The sequence below is a fragment of the Manis javanica genome, chromosome 17 (assembly GCF_040802235.1).
Source record: "Manis javanica isolate MJ-LG chromosome 17, MJ_LKY, whole genome shotgun sequence".
NCBI lineage: Eukaryota > Metazoa > Chordata > Mammalia > Pholidota > Manidae > Manis > Manis javanica.
The window spans coordinates 12,997,195-13,012,251 of NC_133172.1; the positions used below are offsets into that span (position 1 = coordinate 12,997,195).

At 47.8% G+C, this 15,057-nt stretch overlaps 1 protein-coding gene across 3 annotated transcripts in view; it reads left to right on the forward strand.

Moving 5' to 3' along the window:
* NUMBL (NUMB like endocytic adaptor protein) overlaps positions 1-14,183 on the forward strand; it is a 34,968-nt gene extending 20,785 nt beyond the window's left edge. For 2 of the 3 annotated variants that reach the window (XM_017641560.3, XM_037013922.2), the window contains exons 7-10: positions 442-631; positions 8,595-8,900; positions 11,560-11,676; positions 12,526-14,183. In XM_017641560.3, the coding sequence (XP_017497049.1) occupies positions 442-631; positions 8,595-8,900; positions 11,560-11,676; positions 12,526-13,139 (1,227 nt within the window). In that variant the 3' untranslated portion in view covers positions 13,140-14,183. The remainder of the gene's footprint in view (positions 1-441; positions 632-8,594; positions 8,901-11,559; positions 11,677-12,525) is intronic. The other variant, XM_037013923.2, reaches the window with a different exon arrangement.
* Positions 14,184-15,057: the final 874 nt, after the last annotated feature.

The window sequence follows — 15,057 nt, forward strand, 5'->3', positions numbered from 1 at the left end:
TTTCTTTTGGAGTAGAATACCTGCATGCATAAGCCTGAAGTGTACATTTGCTGAGTTTTAGTAATTGCGTACACCTATGCAGCCCAAACCCCCACCAAGATCTAGAACATGGGCACCGCCTCAGGCTCCCGCCACTTCCCAGTTAGTCCCCACCCCCGCCCACTAACGAACAGCCACGTTCTGAATTTCTTCACCGTAGTTTATTTTCGCCAGTTTGAGAAACTTCATATAAATGGAGCCATACAGAATTGCTCTCCTGTTTCTGGCTTTTTCACCTGAGGCTATAGTTTTTCCCTCATGGTGCAGATGTGAACTGAGGCCCGGAGAGGTGAGGGACTTGTCTGGGGAAATGCAGCAGAACCCAGGCTGCTGGAACCCAGGGCTGCTGGGGTCCAGTCTGCACACCATACAGTCCCTAAGCACCCCAACCCCTTCCCATAGGGTGAGAGGCTGAGCCACGCCGTGGGCTGTGCCTTTGCAGCCTGTCTGGAGCGGAAACAGCGGCGGGAGAAGGAATGCGGAGTCACAGCTGCCTTCGACGCCAGCCGCACCAGCTTCGCCCGGGAGGGCTCCTTCCGCCTGTCTGGGGGCGGCCGGCCGGCCGAGCGAGAGGCCCCCGACAAAAAGAAAGGTGGGTGCTGCCCAGAGGGCAGGGCTGGGCACATGGGGGCCGGGGTGGGGCCGGGGATCTAGTTTGCCGGGAGAGCTATGGAGGTACAGGTACTGTACAGTTTATGGAACAGAGCACCAACCACAAAGTTTGACTGCAGTTTGTAAAGCTCACTTCAGTTTAAGGAGGTCTTTGGGGGCAGTACTGTGTGGGCTACAAATCACTGCAAAGCTCACCAAGCATTTTATTATCTGCTCACTCAGGATGGTTCCCAGACTTTTAAATTGCGTATCAAGATCTGTTACTTGGTTGGGATTGGTGGATTGTGATCAGCTCGTTGGATTGTGTCAGGCAGTTAAAAAAAAATGAAATAGAATAGATTAGAAAATATCAGGGTAGTTGAATGTAGTAAGGGTGAGTATAGTTTAATGAGTTTATTTCAGTGTATATATTTACATATGTGTGTGTTTGCATATGTGTGTGGAAAACACATGGTCACCATGTAAAGGTGTTTCTTACCCCAGGTTGCCACCAAGAAAGTTAGAAAAATACCTAGTAAACTCCAACATTTTAGGTAAATACCAAGTGGTTTGTAAGCTCTAAAAACAGTGTGGTTTTTTTTTTTTTTTTTTTTTTTTTCATCTTTATTTATTTATTTTTTTTTTTTGAGAGGGCATCTCTCATATTTATTGATCAAATGGTTGTTAACAACAATAAAATTCAGTATAGGGGGGTCAATGCTCAATGTACAATCATTAATCCATCTCAAGCCTAATTCTCGTCAGTCTCCAATCTTCTGAAGCATAACGAACAAGTTCTTACATGGTGAACGAATTCTTACAGAGTGAATAAATTCTTACATGGTGAACAGTACAAGGGCATTCATCACAGAAACTTTCGGTTTTGATCATGCAATATGACCTATAAACCATCAGGTCAAATATGAATATTCATTTGATTTTTGTACTTGATTTATATGTTGATCCCACATTTCTCCTATTATTATTATTATTTTTATTTTTAATAAAATGCTGAAGTGGTAGGTAGATGCAAGATAAAGGTAGAAAACATAGTTTAGTGCTGTAAGAAGGCAAATGTAGAAGATCAGATGATCAGGTGTGTGCCTATGGACTAAGTATTAATCCAGGCTAGACAAGGGCAGCAAGACATCCACGGATGCAGAAGATTTCTCTCAAAGCAGGGGGGGTGAGGTTCTGAGCCTCACCTCTGTTGATCCCCAAATTCTCACCTGATGGCCCCCCTGCGACTGTGCCTGTCTTAGGTTGTTCCTCCCTTGAGGAATCTTACCCGTCTCTGGCTAACCAGTCATCTTCCGGGGCCATACAGGGAAATGTAAAGTTGGTAAGTGAGAGAGAAGCCATATTGTTTGCAAAGGTTAGCTTTTTACTTCTTTGCAGATTTATGCCCTGTGGCTTCTATGCCCAGCACTTGTCTCGAGGTATCTTTACCACCTGGAGGAATTATGATACTCGGTAAATTCGATATGAGGCACGAATTCTATTTAAGGTTTGTAATTAGGAAGGAAGAAGAAAAGCTATAGATGTAGCATATGAAGGAAACTTGGGAGGATTGATTATTTCTTTGACATATCTTCTTGTATAGTACCTTAAGTATGTATAGGTTTTAAACTACTAACTAATTTGCACACACATATTAACATAATAGGAATACGGTGACATAAACAAAGCAAATCTATAATTACCAGCCATCTCCAGTGAAGCCAAGAAAACCATTTAGGCACCCTAGGCATTTGTGAAAATTTATCTATGATATGATGGATATTTTCCAACTGTACTTGAACCATCAGACAAATTAAAGCACCCCATTTCTGGGATCTGTTCACATCCCATATGTTCTTTTAACCATAGATAGTCTATAGTCATGAGATTTTGGGGTGCTACAACTTGCACCCCTCCCAACTCCTGGTTGAGTTCCAACAGTACAGATCCAGTCAAATTCGTTGTCTCACTGTATGCACATGCCAGCCTAGACATCTCCCTCCTCCTTCTTATGGCAAGTCCAGGAGACGGTGGGCTGGATGCAGCCACAACCGCAGCATCGTCCGGATCCCTGTGGAGGCTTTTTGATGATCATCCCCCGGCACGAGTCCTCCAGAGAGTGCTGATGCCGGAAGCTCCTCCTCATATCGTATCTTAGTTCATTTTCTGGGTATCCAAGCTAGGCCTTGATCTTCTGCGTAGAAACAAACAGACCCTTTGCCCACACTTTGACATGCCCTCTATACCACTGTGCAGAACTCATTGGAGGTCAGCACACAGTAACTGCTTTTTTTTTTTTTTTTTTTTTTAATTAAGAGAAAGGAATATTATCAGAAAAGAGTACCTCCATAGCTGATCATCTGACACCCTTTAAGTGATCAACATTAAGGATATTTAAAGCATGCGTTGATCTTTGATTTACCAATAGTTTTATCCTGTTAAGGAGTAATCCCCCTTTTCTTTCTTTCTTTCTTTTTTTTTTTAAATTTTTAATCTACACTTACCTGAAGAATACTATGTTTACTATGCTCTCCCCTATATCAGGTCCCCCCTAACAACCACATTACGGTTACTGTCCATCAGCTTAGCAAAATGTGGTAGAGTCACTACTTGTCCTCTCTGTGTTGTGCAGCCCACCCTCCCCTTTCTCCCTCCCCCCCATGCATGCTAATCTTAATACCCCCCTTCTGCTTCCCCCCCCTTATCCCTCCCTGCCCACCCATCCTCCCCAGTTCCTTTCCCTTTGGTACCTGTTAGTCCATTTTTGGGTTCTGTAATTCTGCTGCTGTTTTGTTCCTTCAGTTTTTCCTTTGTTCCTATACTCCTCAGATGAGTGAAATCATTTGGTATTTCTCTTTCTCCGCTTGGCTTATTTCACTGAGCATAATACTCTCCAGCTCCATCCATGTTGCTGCAAATGGTTGGATTTTTCCACTTCTTATGGCTGAGTAGTATTCCATTGTGTATATGTACCACATCTTCTTTATCCATTCATCTACAGATGGACATTTAGGTTGCTTCCAATTCTTGGCTATTGTAAATAGTGCTGCGATAAACATAGGAGTGCATCTGTCTTTCTCAAACTTGATTGCTGCGTTCTTAGGGTAAATTCCTAGGAGTGGAATTCCTGGGTCAAATGGTAGGTCTGTTTTGAGCATTTTGATGCACCTCCATACTGCTTTCCACAATGGTTGAACTAATTTACATTCCCACCAGCAGTGTAGGAGGGTTCCCCTTTCTCCACAGCCTCGCCAACATTTGTTGTTGTTTGTCTTTTGGATGGCAGCTATCCTTACTGGTGTGAGGTGATACCTCATTGTAGTTTTAATTTGCATTTCTCTGATAATTAGCGATGTGGAGCATCTTTTCATGTGTCTCTTGGCCATCTGTATTTCTTTTTTGGAGAACTGTCTGTTCAGTTCCTCTGCCCATTTTTTAATTGGGTTATTTGTTTTTTGTTTGTTGAGGCGTGTGAGCTCTTTATATATTCTGGACGTCAAGCCTTTATCAGATCTGTCATTTTCAAATATATTCTCCCATACTGTAGGGTTCCTTTTTGTTCTATTGATGGTGTCTTTCGCTGTACAGAAGCTTTTCAGCTTAATGTAGTCCCACTTGCTCATTTTTGCTGTTGTTTTCCTTGCCCGGGGAGATATGTTCAAGAAGAGATCACTCATGTTTATGTCTAAGAGGTTTTTGCCTATGTTTTTTTCCAAGAGTTTAATGGTTTCATGACTTACATTCAGGTCTTTGATCCATTTTGAGTTTACCTTTGTATATGGGGTTAGACAATGGTCCAGTTTCATTCTCCTACATGTAGCTGTCCAGTTTTGCCAGCACCATCTGTTGAAGAGACTGTCATTTTGCCATTGTATGTCCATGGCTCCTTTATCAAATATTAATTGACCATATATGTTTGGGTTAATTTCTGGGGTCTCTAATCTGTTCCACTGGTCTGTGGCTCTGTTCTTGTGCCAGTACCAAATTGTCTTGATTACTATGGCTTTGTAGTAGAGCTTGAAGTTGGGGAGTGAGATCCCCCCTACTTTATTCTTCTTTTTCAGGATTGCTTTGGCTATTCGGGGTCTTTGGTGTTTCCATATGAATTTTTGAATTATTTGTTCCAATTCATTGAAGAATGTTGCTGGTAATTTGAGAGGGATTGCATCAAATTTGTATATTGCTTTCGGCAGGATGGCCATTTTGACGATATTAATTCTTCCTAGCCATGAGCATGGGATGAGTTTCCATTTATTAGTGTCCCCTTTAATTTCTCTTAAGAGTGACTTGTAGTTTTCAGAGTATAAGTCTTTCACTTCCTTGGTTAGGTTTATTCCTAGGTATTTTATTCTTTTTGATGCAATGGTGAATGGAATTGTTTTCCTGATTTCTCTTTCTATTGATTCGTTGTTAGTGTATAGGAAAGCTACAGATTTCTGTGTGTTGATTTTGTATCCTGCAACTTTGCTGTATTCCGATATCAGTTCTAGTAGTTTTGGAGTGGAGTCTTTAGGGTTTTTTATGTACAGTATCATATCATCTGCAAATAGTGACAGTTTAACTTCTTCTTTACCAATCTGGATTCCTTGTATTTCTTTGTTTTGTCTGATTGCCGTGGCTAGGACCTCCAGTACTATGTTAAATAACAGTGGGGAGAGTGGGCATCCCTGTCTGGTTCCCGATCTCAGTGGAAATGCTTTCAGCTTCTCGCTGTTCAGTATAATGCTGGCTGTGGGTTTATCATATATGGCCTTTATTATGTTGAGGTACTTGCCCTCTATTCCCATTTTGCTGAGAGTTTTTATCATGAATGGATGTTGAATTTTGTCAAATGCTTTTTCAGCATCTATGGAGATGATCATGTGGTTTTTGTCTTTCTTTTTGTTGATGTGGTGGATGATGTTGATGGATTTTCGAATGTTGTACCATCCTTGCATCCCTGGGATGAACCCCACTTGGTCATGGTGTATGATCCTTTTGATATACTGTTGAATTCTGTTTGCTAATATTTTATTGAGTATTTTTGCATCTACATTCATCAGGGATATTGGTCTGTAATTTTCTTTTTTGGTGGGGTCTTTTCCTGGTTTTGGTATTAGGGTGATGTTGGCTTCATAGAATGAGTTTGGGAGTATTCCCTCTTCTTCTATTTTGTGGAACACTTTAAGGAGAATGGGTATTATGTCTTCTCTGTGTGTCTGATAAAATTCCGAGGTAAATCCGTCCGGCCCCGGGGTTTTGTTCTTGGGTAGTTTTTTGATTACTGTTTCAATTTCTTTGCTTGTAATTGGTTTGTTTAACTTTTGTGTTTCTTCCTTGGTCAGTCTTGGGAGGTTGTATTTTTCTAGGAAGTTGTCCATTTCTTCTAGGTTTTCCAGCTTGTTGGCATATAGGTTTTCATAGTAGTCTTTAATAATTCTTTGTATTTCTGTGGAGTCTGTCGTGATTTTTCCATTCTCATTTCTGATTATGTTGATTTGTGTTGACTCTCTTTTTCTCTTAATAAGTTGGGCTAGAGGCTTATCTATTTTGTTTATTTTCTCAAAGAACCAGCTCTTGGTTTCATTGATTTTTGCTATTGTTTTATTCTTCTCAATTTTGTTTATTTCTTCTCTGATCTTTATTATGTCCCTCCTTCAAAACAGTGTGTTTTTAAATGTAAGTGTTATTATGTGCTGAGTTACAGTGTAATTTAATTAGTTAACTTGGTTTTTACTGTGGATTTTAGTTTTTAAATTTTGGGGAAACACTGCCTAGAATTTACAAAGAATCTACCATTGGGAACTGATTCAGATCAGAAGAGACAGAGAGATCTGACCAGTGGTAGTAAGTGCAGTGTGTGACCCTGAACTGGATCCTGGGTCCTGGATCACAGACGTATGAGAACATCTATAAAGTACATGATGGGGATAGTTGGGAAGTTGGAATATGGACTTAGCTCAGCTAATGGGATCATATCCGTGTTAAATTTCCTGAGTGAGAAATTGTACTGTGGTTCTGTGGGAGGCTGTCCTTGTTCTTAGGAGGTGCGTCTGAAGGTTTTAGGGTTGAGTGAACTGTCTGCAAAGGCACTCTTACTTACGTGGTACAGAAAAAAATTGTGGAAGGAGAAAGAGATCGAGTAGGGTAACATTTCAACACTGGGTAGCATATACGCGGAGAACCTGCTCATTGTTCGTTAGTGTGTCTTCACAGGAAGTGTCAAATATTTCTAACTAAAAAGTTAGGATAACGGAAGCTTTTATCACTTACTGAAATGTTGGAGTTTACCAATATCAGTTTATTTATAAATTATGTGACCATTTACAAGGCTCTTCATAGCTTACCAGGGACTTCACTGTTGACATCATCTCTCAGAATTTGTAAAGAATTTCATCATCTGCAAAACAGGTTCAAAGCGAAGCTGACAGAGGGCCTAATGAGTGTATGATGTTTTATTGTTGACAAAGGGACACATACAGCCTTTCACAGTTTACAAATACTTCTTTACATAGAATATTAGAATTTGCAAAGAATGTCATATGCTTTACAGTTGGCCAAAGATTTTGCTGTCACCCAAGGGTATTACAATTTCCAGGTACTTCGTATTGTAGAAAGCACTTTACAGTTGACACGGCAAAACGACAGTTTACAAAGTGCAGGATGATTTGCTGAACATATCACAGGGTGTTTCACCTTTAATGCACTGATTCACAGTCTCAGGGCCCTGCACTTGTACAAAGAGCTCTTAGCAGTGTACGTGTTAGGAAACAGGATCCTTCCCCCAAACTTGTTTGCCGAGCTTTTGTCAGATACCAAAGCACTGAATGGGAGGCCTGAGAGGAGGCATTGGGCTGGTTATCCCAGGTTTACTCAGGAAACTGGAGCCCAGAGAGAGGAGGGGACATGCTTAGGTTACATGGTGAGGTGGGGGCAGAGGTGGTTTCCTGGTTCCAGCCTGTCCCGGGCTGTTCCACTGCCAGACCCGGCCTAGGTGGGCACTGTGCTGCCTCCATCTAGAAGATGGGGGAAGTGCTGGGTGACCTGCCTGCCCTCTCTGGACCTCAGTTTAATCTCACGGGCACTCAGGCTGCAGCTGGGGTGGGGTCCTGATTGGGGGATGGATGGGTGTCTGTGTGTTGGTAGGAGTGGGGGGCCCTGCCATTGAAGAGCCCGCCTCTTGCGCTGAGTGGGGAGACCAGGCACCCCAGAGGGCAGAGAGCAGTCTGTGTATGAGCAGAGTGGATGGTGCCCAGGATGAGGGTCTAGAAAAATCTGGAGACTCCCTAGAGGAAGTGTGCCAATCTGGGCCTAGAATCATGGGTAGCAACTGGAAGAAGAGAGGAGGTACTTGAGGTGGGAAGACTGGTAGGAGGTAGAAACAGAAGAGTAGACAGAATGACGGAGGAAGACAGCACAATGTGGAGGACCAGACCAGAGGGAGGGACAGGTATGGGCCACCGTTTGGAGCACAGATTCTGGAGTCTGCCTGCCCCCTCCCAGCACTGTGGCTCGGGCCAGTCACTTACCACTGCTGGACTTTGGTTTCCACATGTGTAAAATGGAGAATATGGTGGTATCAACCTCACTGGGTGGTTGTGAGGGTCGGATGAGTTAATACTGGCAAGGCACTTGGAACAACACCTGATACGTTGGTCATGCACTAGGTATGTGTTCATTAAATTAATCAGAATGGGAGACAGAGGTCTCTGATGGAAAAATAACAGGAGCTGCAGAAAAAACAGATCAGGGGCAGAAAGCTAGAGAGACACAGAGGGTCAGGTTGGGGGACAGTTCCCCAAGGGCTTCCTGGGGAAGGTGGCCTGGGCTCGGGTGGGGATGAAGGACATTTCATTCATTCTTCTTGAGGGCAGGCCACATTGGATGAGGAAGGCAGCACTGGAAAAAGATCAGGCAGACTGGGTGGGAGAGGCTTTGAATGCCAAGGTGGAGCCTCCAACCATCTGTCTCCCCCGTGTCTCTAGCAGAGGCAGCAGCTGCCCCAAGTGCAGCTCCTGGCCCTGCTCAGCCTGGGCACGTGTCCCCAACACCGGCCACCACATCTCCTGGTGAGAAGGGCGAGGCAGGCACCCCCGTGACTGCAGGCACCACTGCGGCCGCCATCCCCCGGCGCCACGCACCCCTGGAGCAGCTGGTTCGCCAGGGCTCTTTCCGTGGGTTCCCGGCGCTCAGCCAGAAGAACTCGCCTTTCAAACGACAGCTGAGCCTCCGGCTGAATGAGCTGCCATCCACGCTGCAGCGCCGCACTGACTTCCAGGTGAAGGGCACAGGTGAGCCCCGGGCTCAGTGGGAAGGAACATCAGGATTAATTCCACGGACTGTTGTGAGCAAGAGGCAAGGAAGAGGAGGCGCGCTGACTGATCGGAGCTGTCCGCCACGGGCGGAGAAGAGAGTGGTGGGGCGCTTTACGGTCGGTTAGCGGCATCCGCCACCAGCAAGGAAGAGGAGATAGGGAGGATAGGTCACGATCGATTAGCGATGTCTGATACGGGCAAGGGATAGAAGAAAGGTGGCACAAGTCACAATTGATTAGGAGTGTCTTCTGTGGTTAGGGGGAATGAGAGAGGTGATATCGTGACTGATTAGCAAAGTCTACCATTGGCAAGGGAGAAGAGGAAAGTGTTCAGATGGTCATGTTTTTGCTCAGGAGGAGACTGAGGCACCATAGGCTAATGCTCCGTCCAAGCATCTGGCCAGTAGAGCCATGAGGTCTGGGCAGGTGAAGGATACAGGCTCGGAGGAAAGGAGGGTCGTGATGCATTAACACTGTCTGTCTAGGGCATGGAGTATGGAGTGATGGCACCCATCACCATCTCCTCCCAGCATCTGCCACGAGCAAGACACACACCACATGATTAATTAGCAAAATTTGTCAGGGGCAAAGGCAAAGAGAGAGCAGCAGGGATGTTCTGTTTTGCCCAAGGGGAGGCTGTCAGAATTCGGAAACATGGAAAAATGAGGCGAAGCGCATGAATGTGCATGGGGATCACAGGGCCAGGGAGCACAGGGACAGATTCATGATGTCACCTGTGGGCAAAGGATTGAGCAGAGGAAGCTCCCTTCATCACTGATTAGGCATGTCTTCAGGGACAGTGATGGGGAGGGAGGTGCCTCACCATCATTGGGTAGCAATGTCTGCCATGGGCAGTGATGGGAGAGGGGCAAATGCCCTGTTTTGCTTGGAGGGAGATGGTGTACCAAAGACCAGTCCTCTCTTCCAGCATTTGGCCAGTAGAGCCATGAAGTCTGGGCAGGTGAGGGGTAAGGTGAGTAGAGTTTAGTGGGAAAAAAGCATATGTTTGATTACTAATGTCTGCCATGGGCCAGGCAAAGGAGAGAGATGACCTATGTCCTGATGGAAAGCAGCGTCTGCCTTGGGAAAGGGAGAAGAGAGAGGTGGCACAGTACCATGTTTTGCCCCAGTTGAGACAGGCAGGAGGGCTGCCTTTCCTCCCAGCTGTCAGTGGAGTCATGCAGTCTGGCCTGCTCTCCTGCATCCATCCGCCAACTCTGAGACACCTTCCCCTTAGAGCCTTGGGGCTTGGTGTGAGAGGTGTTGATCCATAGCCAGGAGGCTAGACTACTTCGAAAGGTGACTGCTGAGCAAAATGCCACTTGTCAGGAGTGACGCACACTCACTCCATTGTCCTGCAGCCATCACAAACCCTCAGGTTTGCTGTCCTGGGTAGCTGTCACACATGCTCCCCAGGAAGTGACAGGATCCCCAGGCTTTATTTGGAAGCTGCATGGTCCTCTAGCCGGCTGCACTTTTGCTTGGATGTAACTTGCCACACAGAAATTTCAGACTCACACGGATTTCACACACTTAGAAGTCATACACTTAAGAGTCACGTGCACTCAAAAATTACACATACTTGGAAGTCGCAGAACAGATGTTACCATTACACACGCTTAGCACACATCCAGATGTCCCACTCAGAAATCACACATGCAGGTTTGCACACACTCACACACCACACTCCCGGCTTCACACGGACTTGGAAGTCACATATGCAGATTCATGCACATGTGCAAACACATCACACAGGCAGAAGGGCTCACTCTTGGGAATCCCTGTCAGGATGCTGCACTCCTGCATTTCTGTCACACTTGATGCCACACCCTCAAAGCCTGCATACTCATGTGGACTAACATGCAATCATCACGAATTGACCTGGAAACCACTTACCCTCGCACCTGAGCATCCCACCATTGACTGTTTCTTTCTGCTGACTCCTGTGGCCAGTTTCTGATGCTGACTGCACCATCATGCATGCTGCCCTGGAAACAGCCGCTTGCTGAGATGTCACAGACACTGGCTGCACACCTCATTTGCTGGTCTTCTCGTTTATCCCTATGATATCTAATTTGAAGCCTTCATGAGGCCACCACATCCGCTCAGTGTCTCGAGTCTTGCTGGCACAGATGCCTGTCTGCCTTCATGATATGTGTTGTAGGCCAGGCTCGGTGGAGTGGACAGGGCCCTGCTTCTCCACCCAAAACAGGACAAATGATCCCCAGGCAGTGCAGAACAGTATGGCTGACATCCATGCTGACTAGTTGATGCTTGTGCCATACATGTGGTTGGATCTATTTTTTTATTGATATCTATTGTTAAACGTTTGAAATATTTCTTCTGGTTTGTGGCTACACACAGCTCTTGAGGCCCTCCTTGGTTTGGGGGTCCCTGTGACTGTCATCAAATGTCATACACTATTTGGCTGTTGTACTACTAAGACCTTACACACACACATGCAGAGTTACCATTTTTGTGGCCAAGGCCAGTTAGTCACTGTGGAGTGGACCCGCTGCCCCACACACCTGTGAGGGAAAGGACCCCAGGTCCTAAGAGAGGGCCGCCTGAGGGTATGGGGTCAAGGGCAGGGCCTGAGCCTGTTTGCTGACCTCCAGCCTTCCCTGACTTCCCAGTGCCTGAAATGGAGCCTCCTGGGGCCAGTGACAGCGACAGCATCAACGCTCTGTGCACGCAGATCAGCTCCTCTTTCGCCAGTGCTGGAGCACCCGGGCCACCGCCAGGCTCAGCAGGTAAACTCAGCCCTCCTGCTGTGGCAGCCACCCGCCCGGCCCCTCCCACGCTCCCATGCTCTGTTCAGAGCTACGTCGGAGATCCTGGGAATCTGGGCTTACCATAGGTTTGAACCATGGATCATTTAAGAGCCCTGGGTTCATTCTAGCACCAGGAGATAACAGTAGAATCATGGGGTCACCTTAAAACCATGGATCAATTTTTAAACGTCCTTGTCTTAGAACCATAAAATTTAGAAACTTACAGCCTTAGAAACTTAGGATGTTAGAACCTGACAGATTTGGAACCATGAAACCTTGGAATCTCACAGCTTTAAAAGTGCTCTGAGGAGCACAGCACCGTGGAATCACCTTAGAGCCACGAGCTTATCCTAGAACTGTAGAAGCACCTTAGAATCGCAAATAGTGTAAATGTAGAACTCTATGGAGTCTTAGGAAAACACACATTTAAAACCACTGATCCTTACCCAGTACATTAGAAAAGAACACGCCAAGAAAGACCCAGGCGATCTTAGAATCTTAGCCTCCTAAACAGCACATTGTCAAAATAGCAGAAGCAAGGGTGATATTAAAAATATTTAATAACAGGTTTGGCTCTGACCAATCAGAAGGGAAGCCAGGCTGGGTGACCATCAGTCTTGCCTATACTTTTCCGTCTTGGGACCTTAGCATCTTAGAACTGCGTTTTATTAGCCCGGCAGAACCATTACGCTGTCCAGGAGGGTCAAGCCACTACGCAAAGGCAGTGCAGTGAGGGAGGGGCAGAGCTGGCTTCAAGGCAGGCAGCCTGGCTCCCAAGTCCGATTCCCCAGCTCGGGTTCCTGCCACTGTCCCGTGTCCTCTCTCCAGGGACTTCGGCCTGGGGCGAGCCCTGTGTGCCCCCCGCAGCTGCCTTCCCGCCTGGGCACAAGCGGACCCCGTCGGAGGCTGAGAGGTGGCTGGAGGAGGTTTCCCAGGCGGCCAAAGCACAGCAGCCACCACCGGCCTCGGTGCCCACCGTGCCCCCTGCCCTGCAGCCCTTTGCTGCCCCCCTAGGGCCTTTCGACGCCGCACCTGCCCAAGTGGCTGTGTTCCTGCCACCCCCACACATGCAACCCCCTTTTGTGCCCACCTACCCGGGTTTAGGCTACCCACCCATGCCCCGGGTGCCCGTGGTGGGCATCACCCCCTCACAGATGGTGGCCAACGCCTTCTGCTCAGCCGCCCAGCTCCAGCCCCAGCCTGCCACCCTGCTCGGGAAAGCCGGGGTCTTCCCACCACCTGCCGCACCCAGCGCCCCAGGGGGCCAGGCCCGCCCACGCCCCAGTGGAGCCCCCTGGCCCCCGGAGCCAGCACCGGCCCCAGCCCCGGAGTTGGACCCCTTTGAGGCCCAGTGGGCAGCGCTAGAAGGCAAACCTGCTGTAGAGAAGCCATCCAATCCCTTCTCAGGCGACCTGCAGAAGACCTTCGAGATCGAACTGTAGCCTGAGCTGCCCACCCCACCCCTTCAACTCCAGGTGCCCCACGCCTGGGAGTAGAGGCCCAGCCTCTCCCCTCGTCCTGCTCCCTGGGGCTGCGCCCCCAACATCCCTGAACCCCTTCTCTGGACCACCCCCCACAACCACTACAGAACCAACATTGCAATGCCAGGTTGTGGCAGGATGGAGTTCAGGGACAGCCCCAGCCTGGCTAAGGGACCCATTTCACTGCCAGACTTGGGCTGGCCTTGCCCCCTTTCGTCCCAGCCTCGGGATTGGCCACAATTCCTCCGAGTGCCCTCGGTTCCACCTCCATTTCCGTTTCTGTTGTTGACCTTCCACCTTCCAGTGTTGGGTGGGATGGAGGAGGGATGCCCATATAGGGGCTCTCCTGGGCCCCAAGTCTGCTTGCATTCCCCCCATACACAGCACAAGCAAAGGGCTTCCCTCTGCCCATCTGCTGCATTCACTGCCAATGCTGGGCTCGCCCCATCACCCCTCCCCCCAGCTCGGGGGCCCACATCTTTGGGCCAAGGTCTCATGGGGGCAGGGGCCAAGTTGGGGTCCTAGGAGGCGGGGTCGGGGGAAGGGGAGGGAGATGCTCAGTTACCTCACATCAGTGCCCGCTGGGGAGGGGTCCGGGGAGAAGGGGGGTTGCCTGGCGGGTACTTTTCTATCTTTTATTTCCAGATTTTTTTGTATCTAAACTTACAGATTTGTATTATACAAGGACAGCCAATAAAGGAAGAATATAACGGCACCCCTCGGGGGACAACAGGGTGTGTGTCTGGGTGGGGGGCAGACGGTGTGGTGACACAGCCTTTCGTCCTGAGTCATCGCCTAAAATAGGAGGGAGTGAAACGGGTCTCTGGGGAACAACCTCTGTCATAAGGGTAGCAGCAAACGCTGACCCAGCCCTTGAGAGGTGGGTATTAAAGAGTACTCAAAATTCATCACCCCACTTCTGATTCTTACAGATTTTGAACCAAGGAATTTAAGAAATTATAATCTGCTGCTAACAAGTTCAGTATTAAAATTTTATATAGTCTGGTTTGGAGTAGTGTATCTTTGACAGCTGGCAAATCCTTGTTTTATCAGTTGCATTTTCAGTAACCTAGGCCAGTGTCGTCTGACATGGCACCATACTGTTTTTAAGTCTGTTGTTTCTTGCGTCCCTTGATATAATCTATAAGTTATGTGTTTTAAGTACAGTATATGATACATATGTTTAACTCTTTAAAAGCTCTTTACAATGAGGTGATTGATTTTGTGAAACCCAGTACCTTACCCCCAATTCCATGGATGGGGAAGTTGCGTCACTTGCCCAAGGTCACATGTATGATCGTGATCCCAGCCAAACTAGTGGCCAAACTCAAGACCGGTCATTAAGCCAGGAGGCCATGAGGGAGAAGCCTACCATCTGCTCTCAAGTCTGCATTACAGCCATCAACCAGCTGTGGGTCCTGGTCTGGGACCTGGATGGTGACAGGCGGCTCTGCCAAGGCACCACGGGGACGCCCAGGAAGACAACCAAGGCCTCTGCTGGCAATGGGCCACACTCCCGGGCCCTTGGAGATGCTGGGCTGCCTACCTAGAACACCCTGTCCTGACACCACACTTTGTCCAAGAAAAGTGCTACTCATTCAGGCCCCAGTTCAAGGATCTCCTCTTCTCAGAGGGGAGCCTCCTCCAGGGCCCGCCTGCATCCAGTCCTTTTGAAGTGGACAGCTCTGGTCCTTCAGGCTGAGTCAGGCGTTCTCCGCAGTTGGATCCCCTGCTCTTCCCCCATCCCTGTGCCCTGCCCATCCACCCACCCACCAACTCCTCTGCCGCCCCCCGTCCCCACCGGACCGTTCTGGGCTGTCACTTTCTGATCCGCCACTGGACCCTGTGGGTGCGGGGTGGGTCTGCGGCTGTCTCGGTC